Source organism: Saccostrea echinata, unplaced genomic scaffold (genome assembly GCF_033153115.1).
Source record: "Saccostrea echinata isolate AGI-Se365-2 ecotype Australia unplaced genomic scaffold, CSIRO_AGI_Sech_v1 ptg000012l, whole genome shotgun sequence".
NCBI classification, from domain to species: Eukaryota; Metazoa; Mollusca; class Bivalvia; order Ostreida; family Ostreidae; genus Saccostrea; species Saccostrea echinata.
Window position 1 is genome coordinate 8,639,528 of NW_026889761.1, and position 24,201 is coordinate 8,663,728.

At 32.2% G+C, this 24,201-nt stretch overlaps 2 protein-coding genes across 14 annotated transcripts; one reads left to right on the forward strand and one right to left on the reverse strand.

The window, feature by feature from the left end:
* Positions 1–324: 324 nt before the first annotated feature.
* Positions 325–14,712, reverse strand: LOC133185297 (profilin-4-like). 4 transcript variants are annotated; one of them, XM_061320425.1, is made up of 5 exons: positions 9,616–9,765; positions 3,674–3,802; positions 3,235–3,369; positions 743–848; positions 325–526 (listed from the first exon to the last, which is right to left on the reverse strand). In XM_061320425.1, the coding sequence occupies exons 1-5, from the start codon at positions 9,664–9,666 to the stop codon at positions 498–500; spliced, it is 450 nt and encodes a 149-aa protein (XP_061176409.1). In that variant the 5' UTR covers positions 9,667–9,765; the 3' UTR covers positions 325–497. The 4 variants fall into 4 exon arrangements, with proteins under 4 accessions (XP_061176409.1, XP_061176408.1, XP_061176411.1 ...); XM_061320424.1 differs by lacking the exon at positions 9,616–9,765 and adding an exon at positions 4,276–4,636; XM_061320427.1 differs by lacking the exon at positions 9,616–9,765 and adding an exon at positions 14,682–14,712 and having other exon boundaries at positions 326–526.
* Positions 14,713–14,928: 216 nt separating this feature from the next.
* On the forward strand, positions 14,929–23,905 carry LOC133185295 (protein FAM228B-like). Of its 10 annotated transcripts, XM_061320422.1 has the most exons (12): positions 14,929–15,181; positions 15,298–15,447; positions 15,832–15,864; positions 16,359–16,382; positions 16,864–16,941; positions 17,553–17,750; positions 18,040–18,120; positions 19,498–19,545; positions 20,107–20,339; positions 20,803–20,831; positions 21,192–21,216; positions 22,763–22,893. In XM_061320422.1, exons 1-11 carry the CDS (start codon positions 15,074–15,076, stop codon positions 21,203–21,205), a joined length of 996 nt encoding a protein of 331 aa, XP_061176406.1. In that variant the 5' UTR covers positions 14,929–15,073; the 3' UTR covers positions 21,206–21,216; positions 22,763–22,893. The 10 variants fall into 10 exon arrangements, with proteins under 10 accessions (XP_061176406.1, XP_061176405.1, XP_061176404.1 ...); XM_061320421.1 differs by lacking the exon at positions 21,192–21,216 and having other exon boundaries at positions 22,763–22,942; XM_061320420.1 differs by lacking the exon at positions 20,803–20,831 and having other exon boundaries at positions 14,930–15,181; positions 22,763–22,942.
* The last annotated feature ends 296 nt before the right edge of the window (positions 23,906–24,201 follow it).

Sequence of the window (24,201 nt, forward strand, 5' to 3'; positions counted from 1 at the left end):
CCATTCCTGGCATCTTTTCTGGTTAAGGAAACATCTGGATTCGTTTGTGAAAAAAAACATATAGGCCTATTCATTTAGTGTTGTCATAAAGTAGCACTGAGAGAGGATAAACAGATACTGCAGACAAGGATATTTGTCAACCTTTGTTTGATCGTCTGAACCTTGTTCTCTGTTTGAAATTTCCTGTCCAAATGTAAAACTGCATCAAATCATGGACTGGTGGGAGGGGGCTTTAAGTTGTTGACATTAATCTCTCTCTCTCTATATATATATATATATCTGTATTTTAAAAGATAAACTTTTTATTTTATTTGTCTTAAATTCATCTTTAATGATGAAAAATCACCTACACAACAGAAAATGTAAAATGTAACTAAAAAGTTGGTAGAAAATAAATGTTAAAATACATATTTAATATATACATTGTATATAATATATGTCTGTCACAAATTTGATATCACAGAATAACTTGGGTGCACATATGTCGATTGATGAGGCTATTTTCCCTTTTCTTTAAAATAATCCGCTGAAAAGAAGTGAATTATGGATCAGTATGATATGGGAGATAACTCAATATTTGATAGTTTTATAGGAAATAATCTATTTCACCAACATTAGGGGAAAAAAAATTTCAGAAAACGTCTAAAATATTAAAATGAGGTATTATAATTCAAAATATTTGTCAAAGATTCTAATATCTATTAACTAAATAAAGAAAAGCATCAGAGCTTGAGAATGTTACCTAGTTTTTCTACTGCTTCAACACAAACACTTGGGAACATATTTTCTGTGTATGTGGCTACTATAAGCATAGACTGTGTCTTCACAAGGATCAATCCTCGCTTATCCTGAAATGTCAATCATCATTATATAAATACTGCATGTAGTTGAGGGTTAAACACTGAAAATTTTCACCCCAAGAAAATCTTGGACTGCACCTCAGTTGATTATGGGTTTCTTGGGTGAAAATTTTCAGTGTTACCCTTATCTATATGCAGTATTATATTTTGTTATAAACTAATAAAAGTCTAACATTTCCAATGTTTTACTGAGCGGGCATAAAAAAATTGATGTTTGACCGCGGAGTGAGATATTGGACCTGTTGATGAGATGTTGGACCGCTTACGTCACATAATGGGCGGAGTCAGCTAAATCTCATTTGCATTCGTTGGTGTTCGACATACATGTATGTCAAAAAAAAATAATAAAAAAAATAAATAAAAGGTATAACAAAACATTTATTGACTGTTTTCCCGGGCAAAATGCGTTTTGTCGACCCCTAACAGCCTCAGGCAAACAGTTTGGTTCTTGGGTCTGACAAAAGGCATGTTGCCCTCGAACCCAGTCAATAAATGTATAACACTGAATGTCTTATACAAATACAAATAATTTTGCTGTTCCTGAAGGGCAATTTCTTCAATTTTTCTCTTTTTTTTTTCTTTTTTTAAAATTTTTTTTTATTTAATTCTGTCCAACATACAATTTATGAAACTAAAACTACAGGTAAACTTCGTTATCTCGACATCGATGGGACCATCGGAAAATGTCGAGATATCCGAGGTGTCGAGATATCAGAGATGAGACTTGACGTCCATGATTTCATTGCATAGCAAAACAGACAAGCTTATTATATGTACATGACTTTAATATAGACTGTAGCTCAACATATTTCAGAATTCCCTCTATTTCTATTAAAAATCTAAGAAGTTATTTTAAAAATCTTGTTTATAAAACGTGTTCCTTATCGAAATCTTTCTAAATTCACAAAGTTTCAGCACAAAGTTACAGCATTGAGCTGCATTCGAGTGTAACTTGCCTTTTCGTCAGAACAGGATACGAAATGCGCTCTATAAACTTCGAACCGTATAAAGTCGACATCCGATATACGGTAAAAAAAAAATAAATAAATGCGGATTATTTTTTTCTTATTTCATTCAGAAAGAATGTACAATAAAATTAATTTTTTTAAAGAGATTTGTGTATCTAAACTAACGTAGTGATGTTACGGATGCACGAATTACGACTGATTCTGTCAATCGTGTCGTTAATTGGATTGTTTCCTGTTGAATACATTTTAACTACAAAATATCATTAAAACTTTTTTTTTAATTCCTTAGTATGAATTTTCAGTGTGTTTTTGTTATTCATTGTAATTTAGTTATCTTTTTCAAATTTAAAAGTTATGTTACGTTTCGATATAAATAACATTCTGTACATTTACGCAGAATCGTGTAGATTTAGCAAGGATATTAGCCAAGCTCAATTAACTTCTCAAAGACGCCGAAGGGGCTTGGGATTCACCTACAAACACAGTCTATAAAATTAATTATCAAAACATGGGTGTGAAACTTTGACGACGTCGAGATACCCAGAGTTGTCCGTGCGTGACGAGCGACCCTGTCTAACAAACAGTTAGGTTCAGTAGAGCAGAAAATTGCCGATGTCGACATATGCCAGGTAAATTTTGCTCTTGGGACTGTGAATATACGTCGAGATAACCCGGGTTGTCGACATTACCGAGGTCGACATATCAGAGTTTTTGCAAATCATTTATATAGTAAATACTGCCGGGACCGCGGAAGGATGTCGACATATCCCAGGTTGTCGACATATCCGATGTCGAGATACCGAAGTTTACCTGTAGTTTAAAGTTGCCATACTGTCAGAAAAAGGCAATAAATATTTATGTCAAGTTCAAGGTTTTAATGGCCTGAAGGAAAATAAAATTGATTTAAGTTGAAGTACATGTTCATTTGCATAGATCTTTTTTTTTTTTTTTACATCAATACAATTTATATAGCCTTAAGGATGAAGTTATTTAAACAATAAAAAGTGTTTTCTTTGTTATATGAGGTTGAATGGTTGCATCAGTTTTTTCTGCAATGATTGCAACAATGCATCCCCTTATATAAACAAAGAAAGAAAGCATTTTATTGTTTGTATTTATATCTGTATGGATTATTCATAAAAAGTGGGTGAAAGTATGTAAAATATTGTATTCTCAATCCCTGCATTACGTTGATGGAATAAACAAGAAATTTTTTTCATACAGATGGCTTTAAAAAATCTGGATCTAACTAGGGTAGAAGTTAATTGTTTTTATATACAAGTTTTTATAAGAAATAAAGGAGAAAGTATTTAGTGGATGTAAATGTATGCATGTAAACAAATACTGACTGTTATTTTAATACAAGTACATTTCAGTTTTCTCTCTGGAGTAAAACAGTAACTTACACATTTTCCGTATATGGAGTTTTTGTCAGCACGAACACATTTGTATTGCTGGTCATCAAAATAAAGGCCCTCCTCCCGAGTCTGGGGAGGGTTTTTGAAGGCATCTAATAACATCTGGACTTGGTCATGGTGGAGCTATATAAAAGAAATTTGTTTGATTTAGAGATGTTCATGCTCTAAATAATTAACTTTTTTCCAACTTCTGACAATGGTTAAATTCTATATCTTAACCTTTTTTATCACTCTGCCAGAAAATATTTTTAAAGTGCATATGGTAGTGGTCTTCTGACTGCTCAGGTTTCAAAAGTAAACACACGAATCCTAAACATCTTAAATTACTATGAGACTTTATCATTACCAAAAAGCGGACCATGAACAAAGCTCGGACAACCACTAAGTGGCTTAACAAATATATATCTTGTAGTATGTTTATACTTACATTAAATCCTACAGAGCTTGCTCTAACATTGCAATCCTTCCGTCGAATGATGGCACAGTGATGTACGTGGTCCGTTGCTATCAACGAGTCATGTAAAAGATTCTGCAACTGGTTCATCTTCACGGCATCCTGTATATAAAAAGTAGTTCATGTACGGTAGGTATTGTTTACATATACCACATAAGTATACAGATCTTACTTTGAAATTAACCTTGAATAGGAATTAGAAACAATAAATAGTGGTACTGCAAAATATCATGACACATACATTAAAAAAGTTTCAGTCAACCCATTTTATAAATATCAATATACAAATAAAGCAATTTGTTCACCTGGGAATCACTTCAATTTAAACCAGTTATTTTCTAAGTAATGTGTTTTTCATAATTATCAGTAAGGCACATTAAATAATAAACTATTAAGAAAAGTCACCTTGATTTTAGCCCATTAGTGTGTGGACAGACAGAATCTATAGACTATAGCCTAATCTTATGATTATCAACCAAAACAAAAAATGACAAGCAAAGACAGAGGATTTAAAGTGAAATTATTTAAGAACAATCAGTATTAAATTTCATTTCAACAAATCTCCAGCGTATTACCACCACATCCATATCGGATCCCACTTTTGTGCTCCCTAGGTCATCCAGATCCATCACGAACAACTCTCACTTGTCACAGACAGAAAGACAAACAGTGAACCAGACAATTCCCTGCTAAAGAAATCACTGTTCCTGTTCCCACTTCCTTTGATAAACTTTGTCTTTTCTACACACCCAGTAACTTTATAAAGTAACCATTCATCTGTCAATTTTAAACTGACAATGGAATGAGCAATAACCAAAAGCTTCCTACGTTTTTTAAACTATTGCTATCAATTACTTAATTTTTCATTGTGTATTCATTTTAACAAGGCTCAAAGATAAATAAATCCAGCGAATTGATTGTTACGATCTTTTGAAGCGTTTCTCTGTTATAGAGAGTGAGGGTTAAAACTAAACAGTTCCAGTAAGAGCTCTGCTCTGATGCATAGAAACCACTGAATGTCTGCCGATTTTACTTTAAGTGATGTAAAGATCTCAAAGGAAGAAAAAAATAAATTGAACTAACTCACACCCCAAGTGCAGACTTTTATAGACTTGTTGGTAAGCTAGGGATATTTTACAGCTTTTGGGTGAAAAGGAACTTGGAATACCCATTGGAGAAAATGACATTTGGGTGATAAATGTTTATTTAAATGACCAAAGGAAATTGTGATAACATTGAGTAGACTTTAAATATATTTTCATTATAAAAAGTCTGATTGAAAAACAGGCTAAGTAAACGAGTTGTTCTTTTTTTTGAGGATTTTATTAGCTTTGACTGAGAAATAACTTACAGAGCAATAATAAGATCAGGGGAATTAACTCTGAGGATATTCCAGTGTGTTAGAGGATCAAATCGTGATGGATTTTCTTACCAATAAAGGTATGGAGAAAATAATTACAATTGTATGTGAAATCTTACAGCTGCTGTAAAGAATTTTAGTTGAGAGCTTAAACAAAATACAATGATCAGATAAAGCTTAGAGAGATTACAGATAAAAGTAAAATATCATTAAGTATGATTAACAAGTAAAAGTGGGATCACACGAGAATCATCTCCGACGAATTGCAAAGAAGATAAAACTTACAGTGAAGGATGAAAAATAGACTCATAAAGATGTACTACATTAACCAATAAAACTCAGAGTAAAGCAACAAAATGCTGACAGAATCAGTAGAGTAGTACTTATATTACGGAGGCATTAAAAAATGTGGCTCTTAAATTGTCTGAAGAAAATTTCTACTCCTGCAAAATTAATTCTACACCCCACTTTTAAAATATCTGGAAGTAATTGTACTTTTTAACACATCTGAAATTTTCATTAATTTTGACAAATAAATGTCTGAATTTTTATTAATTTTAACAAATAAATGTGTTATAGTTGAAAATATAATCATCACAAACATGCATTCACCAGAAATGTTTTGTCAAAACTTTGTGAGATTTTATACTTTAACTTGATAGTTTCCCACTTAATTTTAAATCCTTTGTGTCAAAATTCTATATACCGTTACTTTATATTTTCAGTCCTGTATTTTATGAAATGTGTCCATTTAATTTAAATCTTATTCAGGCTTACATTCCTTTAATTCAATATCATACCACTGATTGCATATTCAAGAATTATGCTGATTTCTTTCACACCCATCCTAAAACTGTATTGAGCATTTCAGTTATTATTTCCAGATGATTATCGAAGTCTTTTGTTTAAATACAAAATATACTGCTCTACAAAGAGTGAAAAACAAGCATGCAAGTTTAAGCCACAGTTCTGCTTTTTCATGATTCAACACTGCTTTTCCGCAAAAAAATTCTACTTTTCCGCCACTTATCATACTCTTATTCAGCAATATTTTTTTTGTTTTTCCACAACTTTATTTTAACATGTACCTCTTCTGTTAGACAGGTCCTTTTGCATCATTTCTAATTGTGGCTTTGCATACTTTTCCTCTGCTGCATCGCCATTATTTAAATCATTTACTTTTCTGTATTATGCATTTTTACAGCAATTTGATTCAGTATGAATAATTTCCATGACTTCAGAAACCTATCACCAACCAATATGAACTGCGAAATTCATGAAATTTTTATCGCTTCAATCCATGAATTCATATAAAGTTCTAAAATGACTAAAACTCTATGAGGAAATACAAGTAAATATCACCACTTTTTGATGCAAAGTACTACCTGTGGCCAAATAAAACTCGTGGAAAGAATCGAGGTATCAAATAAAGGAGATACCCTATAACTTATAGTGTAAACCAATTGCAGAAAAGCGGTGTTAAGTAGTCGCAAAAAAGCAGAAAGGGCACGGAAAAGCAGAATGGCTGTTTAACATAAACTAAATCCATTGAAATTTTAACTTATTGATCTTGATTGGGTAAAAAGCACCTTTCACTAAAAATATATATCTAATCGTAAGTAATCAAAAGTTTACTAAGATTACAAAGCTCACCACAACAAAAGTTATCTATAAGTAAGTCTTACCAAACAAATAATGTAAACACTTATTTTAGCAGTAATCATATTTTAACATCTTTAGTTCTACTTCCTTTCTGCTAAATTAGTATACACAATAAAAAAATTAGAACAAAAACATACGAGTATCGGAGGCCTGGATCCACAAGTACCAATTCATGGTTACCTTAAACAGATGATGAGGAGGTTTGTGCTAAATTTTGAGTGTGCTTATTTATGTACGTTTACAACATTCTGGTAGTGTGCATCCATAGATGCAACAATTATGCAAGTTTGGACTGGGTAGGATTTTTAGCTACTTTAAAATGAGCTTACTCCAAACTTAACCTGTTCAGTCATCTGAAAAATTTAAGTAACATTCAGTGTCTGAAGCAAGTCTAGATGCATAATCCATGCAAGTTTGGTTAACATACATCATTGAATACCCATGGATGATCTCGTCTTTTACTCTTCAGATGAGTAAAAGACGATATCACCTGTGGATATCCGACAATGGTCAGCATAAGGCTTATACTGTAACCTGGTAATGAAACTTTAATCTGGTAATTTATCCAGAAAATGTAGGTCATATCCTGAATCCAAAGCAAGTCTTGTAGCCTTTATCCCTACATCAATAATCCATGTACTATGTTTGGTCCAGGTAGCGCTTATGGTTACTTTGAATGGACCTGCTCCAAAAACATTAACCTATCTGGAAAATGTAGGTCAAATCCAGCATCTGAAGCTTGTCTTGTACATGTTGTAGAGTGCATTTGCCATTCCTGTATGTTTCATCCATGCAAGTTAAGTCACCATTGGACTTATAGTTACTTGGGAAAGGACCCGCTTCAAGAACTTAAATCTGTTCACTCACATGAAATATGTAGGTCAAATCCAGCATCTGAAGCTAGTCTTTCAGTGTGCATGGCATGCCTATATGTCTCATCCACACAAGTCTAGTCACCAACATTACCATTGTACCTGCTCCAAAAACTTTAACCTGTTCACTCATATGGAAAATGTAGGTCAGATCCAGCACCTGAAGCTAGTCTTGTAGTCTGCATCCACAGATGTATCATCCATGCAAGTTTAGTCACCATGGGGCTTATAGTTACTTCTGAATGGACCTGCACCAAAACTTTTATCTGCTCACTCATCGGAAAAATAAAGATCTGATCAAGCATCAGAAGGAAGTCTGGTAGTGCACATTCCTGGATGCTTCATCCATGCAAAATCGGTCACCATTGGGTTTATAGGTACTTTAGAATGAACCTGCTCCAAAAACATCAACCTGGTCACTCATCCCAAAAATGTAGGTCAGATTCAGCATCTGAAGCAAATCTCTAGTTGCATCATAATTATAAGAATTTTGGTTCAGATAGAACTTAAAGTTAATTGTTAATGAGCCTGTTCCAAAAAACTTTAGCGTGTTTATTCATGTAGAAAAAATTTACCGATAAAATCTAAAGCAAACTTTCATCCCAACATCAATAATCCATGCAAGTTTGGTTCAAGTACAACTTCTAGTTATTTGGAAATGGGCCTGCTCCAAAAACTTTAACCTGTAAACTGAGCTGGAAAATAAAGGTCAGATCCAGAAGCATATCTGGTAGTGTGCATCTCTAGATGCATCATACATACAAGTTTGTTAACCACAGGGCTTACAGTAACTTTTGAATGAACCTGCTAAAAAAAAACTTAAACTAGGTCACTCATCCAAAAAAATGTACCAGTAGGCCAGATCCAGCATCAGAGATTTGGTCTAAGTAGGACTTATAGTTTCTTGGAAATGAGACCTGATCCAAAAACTTGAACCACCTCCAACAAAAGACCCATGGGACACAGTGCTCACCTGAGTCATACAGACCCTGCTCTTTTTCAGAACAGTGGCCCTACCCTACCCCTGATGGACCATTATTTGAACATTCTTCAATTGATCTGAGGATGCTTGCATCATTACCTTATTATCATACCAAATAAACTAAAATGCTAATTCAGAATATGTCTCACTGAACCTATCAAAAGCTGACAGTGTCCCAGATATATTATATGATTCAGACATCATCATTGAAGTATTTTTTCTTTGTGAAGTTGTCTGTTGGTGTTGAAACAAGAAAGGAGAAAATATGACCGACCAGACCACTATTCAAACCCAGGCCTACTGAACACAAGAAAGTAGCTCCACCAATTGAGCAATATGACCTTACAAATATACCCACCTAAACACCACAGTCCTCCCTCCTTGAATGACTTTGCCCTTGAAGACACCAACCCAGACTTTCCTGGCAGCTTTCACCTGTCACTTCCAGGGCATAGCACAGAACCAAATATAACAGAAAGGGTGAAAATTACACAGACCAGACCAGGATTTGAACCTGGGCCCCTCAACTCTAGAAGTTGCTTTACCAAGTAAGCTATCTGGCCACCATCAAACAAACCCATCTGACTCACAGTCTATTATTGGAAGGATTTGAAATACAATGTAAATTAGGTAAATGGTCTGATCAATGCATAAAAACAGAACCAAAGTCAACAGAAAATGGGTCATGACCAAACTGAAGAATCCAGGTGAAGGGGGAGATTGGTTAGGATATATGTTTTGAAAAATTGGAAGAAGAATGAAAACACAAACACAACACAAAGAAAACAAATGGTAACAACACCTGTTAAAAAAAATGTGACCAGATTCAAAACTCATGTGATAGGTTAATTATAGGCATATCTACAAGCAGATGCTTTACTCAGTAATTTTTGAGTTAAAATCTTTACCAGTACATGGACAATAAGTTTTTCAAAGATAAATAATAGGTCAATAATCAAATCAACTAAGGCAAAGACAATACCAATCATTTTCATGAAGTTGCCAAGTCTTATTGACTTTTTCAAAAAAATGTACTCACTGGTAACCCCATGACTTGGAATTGGGGATTCTTCTTAAAATCCTCCCCCATTTTTAGGAGGCTGGGAAAACAGTCACAGACACAACACTAACAATTAGAATCTCAGATTGTTTTAAAATTCCCTGGTACGCTATCATAGTATTCATCACAACAAGGCACTTAAACAAGAACCCTCAAGCATTAGTTTGATTTAAATGCCAATAGAATTCCCTATAGATTAGTTAGTCCCTGATCTAACAATGCTGCTAATTAAAATCAGATGTATTAAACTGCTGCTTAATCAGGTATTGTGAATAAATATTCAAATCCACCTACAGGTATTTTGTGTGTTTGAAACTTGAAAATTGAAAGTTTCAATCACTCATTCACTCAGGGGAATATTGAAGGGATATTTCAAATTTTTATGAACATATAGAATAATTTCAAGAGTCTGCAAATATTAATTATTTTCCATAATTGATAGAACTCTTCAAAATTTATTGAATGAAACATTTAATTCCAGTGTTGTGGGGTAAGAGGTGTATTTCAGCATTAGAGGTTCTTTATGGGTGCTAATCCCTGTGGATTTGGCCCCCTGAACTATCTCTTTAGTGGTCTGTCAGTTAGACTAGCTCTTGAAAAGCACCGATAAACTTCACTCAGTCCCTCAAAGCTACACAAGACTTTGATTTATCAGAACTCTCAATGAAGTAAAAACACCGACCTTTATCTTAACAACAGCCAATATACCCTGTCTGAATCCTATCAGAGGAAATGGGGGGTTACACTCAGAAAGAGACAGAAACTTTTATATTGGTAGGTAATGTTTATGTTCATAATGTCAAAATATACATTAGCATAATATAAAATGCACTTAATAAAAACTACTTTTAACAAGTTTTAAATGGGGAAAAAATAATCATTAAAAATGAAATGTACTTCCTTGAGTACCACCCTGGAGCCATAAAAATTGAAGACAACTTAAGACATCATCAAGGGCCATAAAAATACCTTTAGATAATGATTGCTTTTTGACCTTGACCTTTCAAAGCAAATATGGAGGCATCATTTCTTTTAGGTCTTTATAGGTGATCATGAATATTGTGAAGTCTACAGATTGAGAGGTATTGAAGTATTCTCATCCTGGATGTTGTTGTACAATACAATACAGATATACATTAAGGTTAGCAAAATGAAGACATCATCAAATAAAAGTCAAGCAGTCAAAGGTCAAGGTCAGTTTTTGAAAACAGTTTTGAGCATAAAAAGTACCATAGTTCTCCATTAGTTGAAGTTATCAGTAACCCAATGTTTTTTAAATTGACATTTGACTGATCATGTAATCATTCCCAACTACATCACAGTATACTGTCATATATAATATCTATATGTATGTAGCAAATGGAAAAGGGTACTTGAGCCATCTTTTTTGAATAAAAGTGTTTTGGGATGTTCAGAAAGCTAATTTTTGTAGGAACCCCCAATATATTTAACAAAAGGGAATGTATGGATCAAAATATCAGGATCAATAATATCACCTCCTTTAATAATGAAGTTCAATACTTTAACATGCAGAAAAAAATGTGTGGATTTTAAAAGTACTTTAGGAATAAGAAAACCTTGAGAGAAAAATCTGACATATTAGGGCTAAATAACTCACCAAAAACAATTCACAATTTTTGAGACTTTTGTCTATTTTACATGTACCTGCCAGGCAATGTTTGTCCTGGAAAAATTCAGGACATTAATGTATTTGTAAACAGAAACAAGAATCCAGCATTAAAACCCTGTACTGTTCCTGTAAATGTAACATCTGTACAAATATAACCAACAGTCATAAGTTAATTACAATTTATGATGAAAACAAAGGAAGATAAATCATGAACAGCTGCAATAGCCGATAATAGAGGATGTCGATCAGTTTTGTGCCGTTTCAAAATTACATTTTTCTATAACCATATTTATATATTGTATATAGGTAATACATAACAATTAATATAAGTGACACATGGATATAATGAATTTTTATATAAATATTTTACAGGAAAATCCTCCCGAGTGTCCCTTACCTTAATCATAAATTTAAAAAAAAATGATATTTTTTTTTTTTTTAGAAAAGGTTATTATCAAACATTCCGTTTACATTAAAATTCTTGTTAGTAATTAATATTTTTCTGTATATTCTCCCAAACCAATACTGTCATTGTTTGTAAATCATTGTGTTTCAAATATAAAGTTTTTTTCACAATGTATATTGAAATTTGAATCGTATAATATGCAGAACTTTTTTCAAATTCACAAAATTATGTTCACAACCCAGTTTTCCTTAGGAGAATGTTGGTTTACCTTCATATACTTGAATCAATCTTTATTTTAAGAAATTGATGAATATTTTAACTTTATCATTACTGCTTGTGGTATTCATATCTATAAACTATCCAGTACTTATAAATACAAGAGATTAATTATATTCAATGAGTTTATTAATAATATATTAATCCAATCTATTTTAATTCAATTGATTTAATGATAAATATTTCAAGATTGTATATAATTGTTTGAAAAATATATAAATACCAAATATTTTCTTATCTTTAAAAATAAAATTTATTTAAGAAACACTTTAGATTCTTGTGAATATTTTAAGTTCTAAAATCAAAAAGAAATAAAAGATTTAAACAAATTTCATATGTTTTCTAATTTTGTGAAACTTTTCTTTTTCATTTATAAATTCATCAACATTTACACTTGACACATTGAAAGCAAAGAACAAATAATATTGAAAATTAGAGCATTCTTCAAATTTTTCATTAAATAATTTGACTACACTACCATAGTTAAATGCAAAAAAAATCTTACACTTTCATATTGCACTTCCATACCTTCATCATCATCAATTCTTAAATTACACTAAAACTCTGAACACTGTCAGTATAATATTTAAATTACCCCCTGAGTAGACAACAAAAAAAAATTAATGATGAGTAGCATTGATTTTGCACACGCATCAGTTGTGTGCATCTTTAGGATCACATTGTGTGGGTGACGTCGAAGCGTGGAGGGTTTATTATTAATCTGTCAATAATCCCCCCTGACTTGAACTGGAGACACTCAAAAGAAACATTTAAACATTATCTTCTATACACTCTAATCAAGCTTTTAAATACATTGTGTACAGATTAAATCATTTAACTGGCGGCCATGTTACTATGAAGGGCTAGGACAATAGGGTGTATGTGTTTGTTGGAATCTCTGAAGTAAGTGTCTATAAAATTATCAAACATCAGCATTGTTAATGTCCAAAACTCAGGAAACTTGATACGTAATTTATGTAAGTATTTGTAAATCAATTAAAACAAGCAAAAAATTATAAAAATCAATTTCATAGTTCTTAAAACCTGAGATGGGCAGTGTACTGTAGATATGTATATTTGTTCTTTTTTTTTTTTTAAGTAATCACGATAATGCAATACCGAATGACTTTTAAATAAATCATCTAGAAGTGAACCTCATTAATAAAGAGTCTGAATTTCTTTTAAAACATGATATATGTGGTGTAGTTTTATTGCATTTAAAATAGTATGAAATTGAACCCAAATTATTGCAACCACAATTAAGTAACTTGCCTGCAAATGATCAAAAGACTGCAAGACCCTACAAATTTTATATATATATATACAAATTTCATGTTGAAAAGTCTTCAATAGATGGAACAAACAAAAAAAAATCTCACATGAAATTATAGAGAGAAATAATCTTCACCAGCTTCAAACAGCAGTATATCACGTACCAAAGGTAAATGAAGAATTTCTGCCAATTTCAAGGTCAAAGGTCAAGGTCAACTCTAAATGTAACACTGAAAACATGACTTTGGATGATAATATATCTCCCATAACCAATCTTATTGAGGCAGCTTAATGAAATTGTTTAAACTTCAGATGATCAGACATTATAATTTCTTGGATAATTTTCCTTCATATGAATTTCAAAAAGTAAGGAAAGGATGAGGCTATATAAATCCTCTATCATGAAAAGGGTAAATAAGATAAAATGTAATTTCCAGCTAAGAAGTTTAAATCTGAGCAATTCCTTCCATAGATCAATATATGTACCTCTAATTCACAGTAATGTGTAAAGGGAAAAAAAAAATTTACTACCCCATCCCCATGGATACCCCCCCCCCCCAATCTCCGAAAGTTTCTCGTCCACATTGGTGCTAGTTAAACATGCAAGACAATGACAACTTTCAGTCCTGTGAATCACTTTTCTCTCCAGGAGTATATATATATATTTTTTACATCCTTAAAACCTCAATTAACATTTTTCTGTTAAGATTATATGTTTGATATACTAACCAGTTCTGGACAGTACAATATTTATAATGATAACACCCAATGAAATTCTCTTTTGGAGCTTATGTGCAAGTTTAAAGTAACAAGTATCAGTTGCAAAATGTTAAATCAATTAACATATATGGTCACAACGTCAAGTTCCAGTCCCATATAACTTGAAACACAATGTACAAGTAAACAGAAATTGAGTACTTTTACATCTTTTTGATGGCTCATGTGTTAATTGGACTTTCCACATAGCGAAATATGGAGAGGAATTTAATACCCGGTTTAGGGCAATTGGGTCAGTATTCCCCTAGTCTTCCCCAAATTCTGTCACAATATTAGCATCAAGCACCTATGTATTGACATACTGAAATTTTTTCGTAGTGATAAGGATTTTCATCTAGAGGTCCAATAGAAGAAGTGTCATTATCATGATTATGGTACAGAAAAGCTTTTAATTACAAAATATGATTAAAGGGCATATAATCATTTACCTAGAAATATCAGGTATATCATTTTTTAATCTTAGACTTATCTGGGTTTGAAAATTTCTTTGATTTGCAGAGGGTATTACTAAGAGTGTAATACTGGGGATGGGTTTTCCAGAACTTGCTACAATTTGTTTGCCTGGCTATTATGGATGTCTTAACTGGTATCGCTAACTAAAACCTAGACAGAACTAGACAGATAACCAGGCAACGAAACAATTCCACAGCCTGTTTTAAAAATAAATAGAATATATCTCATTACCAACATCTTTTCGTTTTATGTGTTTTTTCTTCTGCAACAAAATTTGGAGTGATCTCCCTTAGCGGAAGTTTTATGCATCACTAAGGAAGTGAAGTTGGTATTTCTCAGTTAAATTATTTTTGCTTAAAGCATGTGTTTTATATCTTCCGATGAAAAAGTTTATCAAAGGAGATTAGAGTCTATAGTTTAACATAATACAAATCTGATAAAAGTCGTCAAAATGATATTTAACTTGATAAGCATATCTCCATGTGACGTCACATTGTTGAAATATGGCGGACGCGGGAGAGAAGGCGAGGAACTCGAATCAATGTAAAAATTATTTTCATTGATTTCAGGCTGTTTGATCCCAGTTTTGTGTAATCTCACCCTCAGGGGTGAGGAAAATAATCATGACATCATTACTATGTGTTAAGCAGCCTGGGGGCAAGGTTCAAGTTCATTCATCGGATTTAGTTGAAGAACTGATGATAGATGGTAAAGATCACATCACCACGATGGTAAGCGCTGCTCACTTATTAGAAGTCGACAATGTTGGGGCAGGGGAGTTCAATATAATTAGTGATTTTCACAGAGTTGGCTTGAAGTAATGTGATTATTATTTTTTTTAAAACAGAAAATGAATAAAAGTGATGTGCAAAGAAGACGGGCTAAAAGACCTATGTCTACATCTGTCATTCAGAGTAAAGTAGATTCCAAATGTCTGATAGGCCAGACTCTTCGAGTGCAAGATTGGCTGAATGAAAAAACTGTGAGAGGATTGCAGGTAAAAAATGTATTAAAGAAGAAAACAACAACAACAACCCAGAAATGCTATTTTGATGACATACTCACATTATTTTGTTTTTTTCTTGTTTGATTCTCAAATAATTCTGTAATTACCTGAGTCAAGAAAATAATCATAAATGGCATGAAAATAATGAATACATGTACCATATATTCTTTTGTATATTTTAGAAAAAAAAATTATGCTAGTGTTGCATGTCATTGCTAGTAAACATATGAATATTACACTATGAAGCAATTGAGTGAAAGCAACTACATGTATTTTGTTATTCAGATTAAGTAATATCTATTCACATGTACCACTCTTTGGTAATAATAGTTCTGTATTGTTTTGGGGGGTTGAACATTTTATTTGTGTTTACAGTTTGCTATACCTCAGGCCTGGGTTGATCAACAGGTACCTTCACATCCTTTTCAGCTTACTGCTAAATCTACTTTTCGTTAAAATATAGCTTTATTCATTGTAGAATAAGGAACTGTATTTCACATAATATCAACACAAGAGAGCACTCTGCATGTACTTTAGACCAGTGATACTTTATCAATATTTCAATGGAAATTAATTAACTTAATTGCACTTTAATATGTATGATAAAAAAGGATAGGGAAAAAACCAAACTGTTTTCATTTTCTATGAATTGTAAGCACCCATTAAAACTGAAATGGGTCTAAAAAAGAAGTATGAAAGTGTTGCTTTCTTCAATGTTATGCCTTTCTTTGTTTTACTCTTGACTGTCATTATGCTTTAAAGATAATGTTTTTCAGTAAATACTCTCTAGAATCTGTTACTTTTAAGTAAGGAACACATAACATACTGGGAGAGGGATACTCTTATCTCTGTAGATTACTTGCCTTTATTTCTCTTTCTGAGTTCATTAGATACAATTTCAGATTGTCAACTCTACGTATATGAAGGTAGGGGGACCATGCATTAAATCGCATGGGCTGCATGGATTGATGTGATCCGCAGACACCAAGGCTACAATTAATTTCTGCATGTGTCTATTATGATTTTTTTTTTCTTACTTTACTTGCAACTTTTTTAAATATTATACAATTTCTGTGCCTAATTTTGGCAGCTTCAAATGTATTAATGCATACTGTGTATCCTTACTAGGTTTGACAAGTTGCATGATTAGAATTGAACATGCACATATTCATTTTTACCTCCAATAGCTTTCATATTTTCTTTTGCATGCATATAATTCTCTGTATAAAAATATATTTTTGTGCACATATGAGTGACTTGTATAATGCATGTATTGGTATCTAGTAGTATCCTACTTCATATTTTTATACGCATTGTATCTTAAATATGAATTGTTCTTTCTACATTCAGTAGGGTAATTGTTAATCATGTCACTTTTGTTTTCTGATAAATCAGATTTATTTTTAGGAGAGATCGGATATGGAAACAAAGGAAGCCAGAGAATTATACAATCCTCTTCTGGAAGTGGAAAACACATTTGTCAGGGTAATTAAATTCTATTCATTAGAATTTGAATACATTTTTTGTGTGGTTGCATATATATCTGAGATATTTTGTGTCTACATCATTGTATGAGGAGATGTCAAATGTGTAATGAAATACAGTAAATTTTGTTATAGTTTATTTAGTTGTCAATCTTTACAAAATAATTTTTTTTGCTAAAATCCCAACCTGCCCTTATTTATAGCTATCAGTGTGTGATTGTGTGCAAACAATTTTGTTTCTTGAGTTGGTGATTTTGCATCTTGTAGAGGAAGTGTAAAATTGTGATGTTTCGACCATGTTAACAAAATTGTTATTGATTCTATGGAATTGTGTTGTGTTTCTAAGTACACCTTGCACTGGGAAAAAAAAGAAGTACCGGGGTTTATAAACTGAATTCAACATCTTAATTTGATAATAAGTCAGGGGATTTCTTTAAAAGAGGAAAATAATTTTTGACACTTCCAGTTGGATAATCAATAAGTTCAGTATATCAGTATAAATAGTTAAAGAACCATTTATGGTCAGATAATGCTAAAGTTGTTTGTTGAAATGTAATTTCTGTAATAAAATGAATTTTACATATAAATAAAAGACAACAATGTTTGTTATAGGACTTAGAAAACAAAGTAAACACCAAGGAGGTTCTGGATCTGCGGAAGCGTGAGATGTTACACAAGAAGTGGAATGATCGTGTGTATGAACCGCTTAGGGAGAAAATCATCGACGTGATGGATGGCGAAGACTGGCCAGAACTAGACCGTCGAAAACGAGAGCTGCACAAACAGTATCTGGAGTTTGTCAACCAGAAGGTCTGCTCTAAAGTTGATCAAAGTATTATTTGTGTTTCTGCTAGTTAAAAAATAATAAAGAGTCCCAAGTCATGAAGCATAAAATGTTGCAGGAAGTAAATCTGAGTGTTTACTGGTATAACTATATACAGTAAATAATACACAAAAAAAATCTTAGGATAAAAAAAGGGGGCTGCCAAAAATAGTTTGAATTCCCATAATTTAACAAAAAAAATTTGATTTAAAGAAAGTATAAATTACTGCTGTTTTAAACAAAATCAATAAATCATGTATGTTTATTTGTTTGCAGGGTCATGTATTTTTAGATACAATGGATCCAGCTGAGTATTATGCCCAGGCCTTGAATGGACACAGACCTGCTCCAATCAAGGTGAGATAACTCATTCAAAAGAAGCCTCTGTTTTCAAAATGCAAAAAAAAAAAAAAAAATTACTGTATATATTCTTTAGAATTTATCAAGAAAAGATGTAAGAAACAAGAATTTTTGATTTAGGTTTACTTTTGTGAGAAAAAGGTAAATGTTTGCATGGTTGTATTCCAGTAGTTAATATTTCCCAAGATATACATGTAGATGTATACTCTATCAATTTTCTATACAGAACTTTGAAGAAGAATGCTCTATCCTGCTTTTTATTTAAATTTATGGTTTATTCAGCATTATGAATAGAAAATATACAGTGATTACCTCAGTCTTGTGTAGAAATCCTTTTTTGTTTGCTATACATGTACGAGTACATGACATATAGTTTTAACATTCTGCATTGAATTTCCAGAAATGTTTCTATCTTTTTTTGTTAAAATGAAGACCTTTTTTGAGTAGAGGACTTAGAGTTTCCATACATTAGATTACATAAAAGCTCTGTCTTGCTTCTCCTTACCAAGGTTGTTTAAAAAAACAAAATCCATGCTCTCTATACCCATAGTATATCCTCTTTATTTCCTAACCAATCAGCATTCTTGTCTCAAATGGAGTAAGCACATGGCTGCTGCCAAGCGACGGTTTGACCATCAACACTACAAGGTAGTCATGGAAACCTTTTCTGTCACTTTGTTCATTGATTGCTGAAAAAGATCCTTTTGCGATCACTTTTAGTTTCAAAACTAGAAAACGAGAAAACCCCACAGACAGAAATTTTTCTGCCTCATGAGCATGATTCCTGTGGGTTAATTGATAAAAGCAATCACTGAATAAAACTTGACAGATACATGAGGTTTTCAGAATGACAACTCTAATTGGACTTTTGATAGGCACTTGAATTTTTGTGAGTTTGCTAGTGAGGACACCAATTAATTGTTCTTGCAAAAGATTATGTGTGATCCAATTTCCCTGTGTTATCTCTCATGTGTTTTCTCTTAGACCTTGCTAGATTCTGCCTTTACCTTTAATTGTCCCTTTTCCTAGCATATTTGCTACCACTTTGAAATTGTGGAAGACCATAAAAAGTGTGATAAGTTTGTTGTGTTTTTTAAACTTTTCTAAACAATGAGGCAAAAAAAAAAATCCAATTGCCAAAATGTGGACACATTACACCCTTATATACACATCTAAGTTTCATTAATGGCACACAATTTGTATGAAGTTATCTAACTTTATCATGATTTTCCTTGCGTTCTGAAGTTGATGTATCACAGGTAAGGCTGTACATGTATTTATAAAGGCATGGCTTGAGGACTTGAGGCTGTGTACATGCACTGCATTTTTGAAGTTTTGTATATTATCTAATGTGAAACTTTGTGCAAAATACAGGTAGTTTTTAATGTCCCTGATTCAAGACCAGTCACAGCACCAGCACAGGTAATGCAACCATCACCTGCTGTATCCATGGTTACTATGACAGTGAAACCATGGAAACCAAACACCTTAGTAACCATTGACACTAAACCTATCTGTGTGTAGTTCTTAACAATGGTAGAGGGATATACATGTTAATACATAATTTGTTGTCAATTATAAATGGTGCATTTAACTTACTTGAAATAAATAATCATTTAGATAGGGTTTTCAGCAACCCTTTGCAGCTAAAGAATTCCTGTCTAATTGGTATAGTCATTGTAAAATATTGTATCTTTCTAAAAAATAATAATAATTCATGTGACATGTTGCTTAGTAAAGGGAGATAATTTTTTCAATTTATAACTAGGGTGAATGATGCTTTATAATGTGACCTTTTTAAAACTGTGATATTGGTTGGCTCTAATTTTGGTGAAGGTTATACATGTATTTAATAAAGTTCTTTAACACTTGTTGTCATAAAAACTGATCAATGTATTAATTCTTAAAAGTAATGCATTTTAAAAATAGGAATTTTTTTTTGCTGATAATTGTTTGAAACTGTCATAATAAATTTGATTGTAGATTGCCACCAAGGCTTTCCGTGATCCCCTCTTATCTCAGGGCCGCGAGCGCAGTGCTGAGGAGAGAACTATTCTAAGATGTATGACTGGGAACGATTACACCGATAAGGACATTGAACAGGTGAAGTTACCTCCCCTACCCCTGGTCCCACTCGGACGCCACGGTACTGACAGTATCAGATGGCTGGAAATGCCTCTCCACAATATCGAGAGCACTCCACGGATGGCCAGCAGGTTAGTAGTCAGTCAAGCATGACAATTAGTGAAGTGTGTCAGGTTAAGGGGAGCTCACTTTGACGCAGATAACATTGCCGAGAGATGACCTTTGCTTTGGTTGTACTCCTTGATTGCTCTGTGATAATGTTCTGCATGACTGTCTTGTGTGCATGTACTAAAACTATGTAGGGCTTCTATGTGGAAAAATTAAAATATGTGTATATATATTAGGCACAAGAAATGACAAATCATTACATTGTTTTATTACATAATATATTCTAGGGTACTAAAAATGAAAATTAGATTACATGTAGTTAAATATCAAAGTTAAATGTATTGTAACTGAAGAAAATAATGATTGATATCATAAATATGCGATCGATATGCTAATGATAATTGGATGCATGAATCACAATGCAAATAAATTAAAATTCGACATAATGCATGATATATGTAACTGACGATCTCTTGATTGATATAGAGGCAGAATGCATGCTTGGGGGAGTTTCAGTAAGTCTATAAATAGATCAGGGTAGTTAGGACAGCTTCTGTATCACTGCAAGCTATATATAAATGTATCACTCTATAACATGTTCATCACATGATAACACACACATGTCACCTAGAATTAGCAAAACAGAAAATCATCAATAAATGTTAATGTTGTTGTACATGTAGCCCATTAAAGTTTTTATTTGATCATTATAAGAAATATGTATCCCATTCTCTTTTCCTAGTTGCTATATCTTTACAGATTTCTTCAGCCTTCATATTTATGCTCTCCCTTGAGTCATTATATACATATTTTGTTGCTTGATTAACTTACATATACAATTCTTTTGTTGCTAATTTTCATGTCCATTTATTTAGTACTGTCCCATTAAAGTTGAAAATGGTAAGTTACAGGAATTAGCCATAGTTTCTAGACCTGGTCTGGTTTATATTGTATGTTATTGGAATTATTCAGAGTTACCTCCCTCCTCAGTTCCATCCTTTTATTTATTGTTTACTCCAGTTGTTTTTATTTTAATAAAATTCACTAACATTGGGCTAATTCTTTTTATCAATTTTATTTCCTGGATAATGAGTTAGTTTATAGTCAAGAACATTATGGGATAAATACATTAAAGATCTCTTTGTAATTTAGCCTTGATTTAAGTTTTTGGATTCCTTTTCAAATTTTAGTAAAATGAATTTGTTTAATTGTGAATTTCAAAGTTTGTTCAGACCACAAAGAAGGATACCACAAGAAGTTAATTTTTACTCCCAGCATGTACTGAAATATTATCTGCATGATTAATTTGACTAGTACAATTTCCATTCCCAGTAATGTTTTCAGTAGCATATCCATACTCATCTCCAATTATGCCATCGTAAAACAACAGATATAGAATTACTTTTTGAAAATAAGTAATACCTGTAATATTATATATAATAGAGACAGACCAAATGTGAACACATTGTGCTTAAGATGTAGATTTTATATGTACACTGGTTTTGGTAGTTATAATGAAGTTTATGTGTAGGATTTTTTTTTCTTTCAGTATTATTATGCTTTGGTAATGAAATATGTGCATTTATGTTCATGATTCATATACCTTTTCTTTCATCTAGGTCAATGTTAATCATCATAAAACTGCAAAATTTGTAGCTATTGTTGAATAATTTCAAGAAAAAAAAGTTCAGTAAGAATTAGAAGACTGTTTAAATGCTCTTTATATATTAGAAATATCATTAGCCAGATAATTGCAAAAAATAAAAATAAATAAATACATAAAAAATAATAAATAAATAAATTATTTAGAATAAAAGTAAAATTTATTAAAACTAAATTTGTAGACTAAATATTCAAGACATATATCAAAGAAAAGAAATATTTGGACATATCGTTAGTAGCTACATGTAGTTGTGTCGCAGATGTCAAGAGGAAATTTTTTGCAGCATGAAATATAATGTCTTTATTAATTAGATGTAATCAGGTGTATTCTAAATCTGTCTTCCCATGTATGGATCCTATAACTAAATTTACCTCTAATTAATACCATGCAGTCAATTGTTAATGCATGATAATTTCCTGATTGTAATAACATTCCAGCATTCACAAAAAAGGCTTATTTGCTTCAACTAACTGACATTCATATTTTTTTTTTTCCTTTTTAAAAGAATATATAAATGAGAGGTTATTGACTTGATTAGAAACTTGAATAGAAAATGATAAATGATAGTGAGAATTCACATATTCTACCAAGACTCCTAAGATCTACATTATTAGATAAATTTCTGACAAATTGAAAATTCAACATAATGCATAATATTATGAATTCTTCTTTTTAATCATTCATTATCACAAATCCTGCATTTCTTTACATCAAGGTAACGTTTCTAATGTCTAAGTACATGTGAATGTACTATATTATGATTTTTTTTTTTAACTTTTGTAGACGAAGAATGCATGGCACATTCAATCAAAGCCAGTTAGATTTTGAGGAGTGGTCTAAGGCACAGAGGAACAGGGCCCAAGTTGAGGTGGAGATGCAAACACAGAAGAAACGAATGTACAAAGAAGTCCCCCCATTCAAAATCCCTCCCAGGGAAGTCCCTTCCTCATACTCAGAGCCCAAAAACATTGGAATTCAGACCATTCCCGAAGAAATGGAGCAATTGACTCTCAAAAACTGGGTGCCATCTAATGACTCCACTTCTATACCTGTCGGGGCTTCATAGGGGCTTCAACAGAAGAAAAATATTGCTTTTAAAATTTTTTTTAGAAGTGTTATATTTTCAAGTTTTAATAGATTTAAAAGTTGCATTTAGGGAGGAATATGTGCCTTTTGAAATAACTGCATGTGCCTGACATTTTGCGATGCTATATTTATGTCTAAAGTTCATTATTAAGATGTTAAATAATACTAGCATCTGTGATACACATCAGATTATTGTTATCATTTTTTTTTAAAAAAAGATTTTTATTCTTTAAGAAAAATCGTTAATATTGAATACATTTATTAATTGAACATTTCACTCTTGGACAATTTAATATTACCGAGAATTATTAGTATATTATTTGGAAGAGATTTTTAAGTCTTTATTGTTTACAGGGTTGTATATATTTGAGTGCCTATAGACATTCCAGCCTTATTTTTTTTTTAGATGTCAACAAGTCTATGTTAGACAAAACTAAAATTTTAGTGGATTTCTGTGTGTCCATTTTATTTACTGTACAATCTTTGACATACATATCAATTTTTGAATTTTCTTATTTTTCATCTTGAACAATGAAATTTTGGAGCATTTATATATTTCCAATTCAATTCAGACATTTTTTTCATGTGTGAATGTAAGGTTAGTTTCTGTTGTAAAGATTTTTATACAAAATAGAAAATTCTTTGTGTGATATTTGTATCCCATACTGTAATGGTGGTGCTACCCACTAGTCATCTATATATACAGAAGTGCCTGCACCCCGTGTGTGTTTTATCATTTCTGTTGGATTGTATATTCTTAAAATTTTGTATTATTTTATAGACCAGAACTGCACTTTTTACATGAACATTTTCACATAGAAATTAAATTATGAAACACTTTGTTTTTATTTACTTGCCGTATGGTGAAGTTTCACCATTAACTCCATGTCTACCTGGACTCTTCACAAGATGTGCTCAAAATCAGTCATAAATTTCTTGTCAAGGATTGATTCCTTATTCAACTAGACACTGTTTAAATGGTAACCATCTCAAAGGGCCCCACATTTAGACATGGATATGAGGATGAAGGGGCTTGTAAAGTACTGTATTTAGAGTTGACCTTGACCTTTGACTTAACTTTTACCCATGGGCACACTGGGTGAGATATGAGCCAGATGGTGCCAAGGGGAGAGAAA